A 2,545-nucleotide genomic window follows, 5' to 3' on the forward strand; every position below is an offset into this window, starting at 1 on the left:
ATCCCAGCTCCATTGCCCATGGGGTGGCAGCAAGGGGCTGGGGGAGCGATGGAGCTCGGTCCAGCCCAAAACAAGGGGCTGGAGGCTGAGGCCACTGGCAAGCACAGCTCTCCCCACAGACATGCCTTGAGGACAGAAAAACGCTCCTCCGACGCACGCTGGGAGGACAAGGCCCCAGCCCTTTCCTAAATAAGCTGCTGGCAGCACGCAGCTCAGCCCCGGCAGCTGGGGCAGGGTGACAGGGGAGGCAGCAGCCGCAGAAGCTGGGAGAGCTGGGAAGCAGGACATGATGGGACACCAGCCCTGTGCACCCCAGAGCGGGGACACCCCAGCACCTGCGTGCTGCGCAATGACACCCGCCCGCCAGCTCCAGGGTCTGCCCTGCCCGAGAGGCTCCATCCAGGGCCTGACCTGTACCCGGGTCCTGGAAGGCTTCTCCCCGCAGGAGGAAGAGCAGCGAGGCAGGAGAGAGGGCCTCGTCCCAGGCCCACGTCAGCAGGGAGCCAGGATGAGGCAAATGAGCAGCTTTGGAGGCTGCATGGCCAGCGGCAAGGGGGAGCGCGCCGGAAACCACAGCTGGAGCTGGGGGTGGGAAGGGGCTGGGGGGCCCAACCCTGCCTGCACGGGCAGGCCCAGGGATCAGCACATGCCAGGGCCCCACCAGCCCTGCCCAGCCAGCAGCAAATTAATGGTTATGAGCAAGCGCCCGCCTCGGCACACACACAAAGTGGCTTTGTGAAAAGGGTGCTGGCAAGGCACCCGTGGGCTGCTTTCCTGACGATGCCCGAGTACAGTGGTGTTCAGAGCCCCAGCACAGCTGGTGGCTCCTCCGGGAGGGCCATAATTAGCCACGCATCCATCCAGCTCCTCAGAATGGCCCAGCCCAGAGCACTTGGGAAGCTGGAGCCCAGCCACTGGGAAACTGCTCTGGGGACAGAAGCCAGGCACTTCAAGCACCTCCTGCAGCCCTAAGCTCCACTGTCACCTTTGGAAGGAGCCATGGAGAGTGTGGCTGCCTCCCAGGCAGGGGAAAGCAGGAAGGAGAGCTGGGTGATAGGGATGTGGCAGGGATAAAACGCTCCTCAGGGCCACTGAAGCCTTTCCCAAAGGCCACCGGGTGTAAGAAGAAGGGGACCTCATGGCCATGACTGCCCTAGCTCAAGCTTGCCCTGCCTCTGCCTGCAAGGGGATTTGCATCCTTCTTGTCTAATTAACCAGGCTGAGATCTGGAGGGGCTGGGAGAGGGGAGCATTCCCCAGCCTGGGGCCAGCAGACGACAGCCTGGAGTTTGGCACAGCCCTGAGCGCTCAAATAACCCCCTGCTTCCAGACATCCAGATATGGACCACCCTGCAGCAGCACCCACCCCGTTCCCCACAGCTACCTCCCTGGGCTCCTCCAAGCCCTTGGTTGTCTTCATGCTGCACCACAGGTTCATCCCAACTGGCCTCCCCAGACCTAGGGTACCAGCAGGCAGTTGGGATGTGTGTGGATGGCAGTGTGTGGATGCCTACGGGAGGAGGATGAGGGCAGAGGCTCCCAGGCAGCTCCCAGCCCAGCCAGCACAGCAACGGTCCTGGTGAGGGGGCTGCAGGGACCTGCTCACATGCCCCAGGCTCCTTCTTCCAGGACCCCCAGGGACATCACACGCTGCTGCCAAAGTCTCACTTGCTGGGAGAAAGGAAAGCAGCCCAGAGCGGAGGGCTGGGAAGAGCAGAGGGCAGGGAGGAAGCAGTGGGAGAGGCAGTTTTCCCTTATATGGGCTAATCCTCTTCCAGCTGAGCAGAGCCAAAACCTCACCAGAAAGAAAAATAATTCCTTCCCTGCCTCACGTCAGCTCGGAACAGGCTTTCCCCAGCCCACGCTGGGCTGTCCCCAGGCATAGGGAGACCCAAGGCACAAGCAGGGTGCTCTGGGGATGCAAAGCCCCAGCAGGTCAAAGACAAAGCCCCAGGGAGAAGCAGCGCTTGCTGCGTGGGTAAGATCCACCTCCCCGGGCTGGCTGGAGACCCAGCCACACCACAGAACCGCACCTACCCCATGACCACTCCTGGGGCTCCATCTCAGCCCAGACTTCAGCCAGGATGCAGCAGGGCTGGAACGTTAGCAGGACAGGGAGAAACCCCCACCACCCATTCCCACATCTCCAGGGCCCCGGCAGGTCTGCCTGTGTCACCCAGAGCAGGCTGAGGATGGCACGTCAGGAGGCTCGGGCAGGGCAGGGCAGCCCCCATGATGACCCCCTGCCCACAGCATGGAGGAGCTCCTGCTTCCCACCAGTGCCGCAGCACCCTGACTCTTTCCTGTTCCCGCAGACGTGCCTTCCCGGCTGACTCAGCTACAGCCGGAGGAGGCCGCGTCAGGAGGCTGGGGCAGGGCAGGGCAGCCCCCATGATGCCCCCCTGCCCACAGCATGGAGGAGCTCCTGCTTCCCACCAGTGCCGCAGCACCCTGACTCTTTCCTGTTCCCGCAGACGTGCCTTCCCGGCTGACTCAGCTTCCTGCCATGACCATTGCCCAGTGTCAGCCCCGGCCAACCCACACGC

At 63.3% G+C, this 2,545-nt stretch overlaps 1 protein-coding gene across 1 annotated transcript in view; it reads right to left on the reverse strand.

Moving 5' to 3' along the window:
• Window positions 1–2,392, reverse strand: part of SMTN (smoothelin) — a 20,665-nt gene extending 18,273 nt beyond the window's left edge. Inside the window, exon 1 of the mRNA XM_035898389.1 lies at window positions 2,277–2,392. Within this exon, the coding sequence (XP_035754282.1) occupies window positions 2,277–2,392 (116 nt within the window). The remainder of the gene's footprint in view (window positions 1–2,276) is intronic.
• Between the last annotated feature and the right edge of the window lie 153 nt (window positions 2,393–2,545).

The sequence above is a fragment of the Egretta garzetta genome, unplaced genomic scaffold (assembly GCF_000687185.1).
Source record: "Egretta garzetta isolate BGI_Z169 unplaced genomic scaffold, ASM68718v1 scaffold7, whole genome shotgun sequence".
Lineage (NCBI taxonomy): Eukaryota > Metazoa > Chordata > Aves > Pelecaniformes > Ardeidae > Egretta > Egretta garzetta.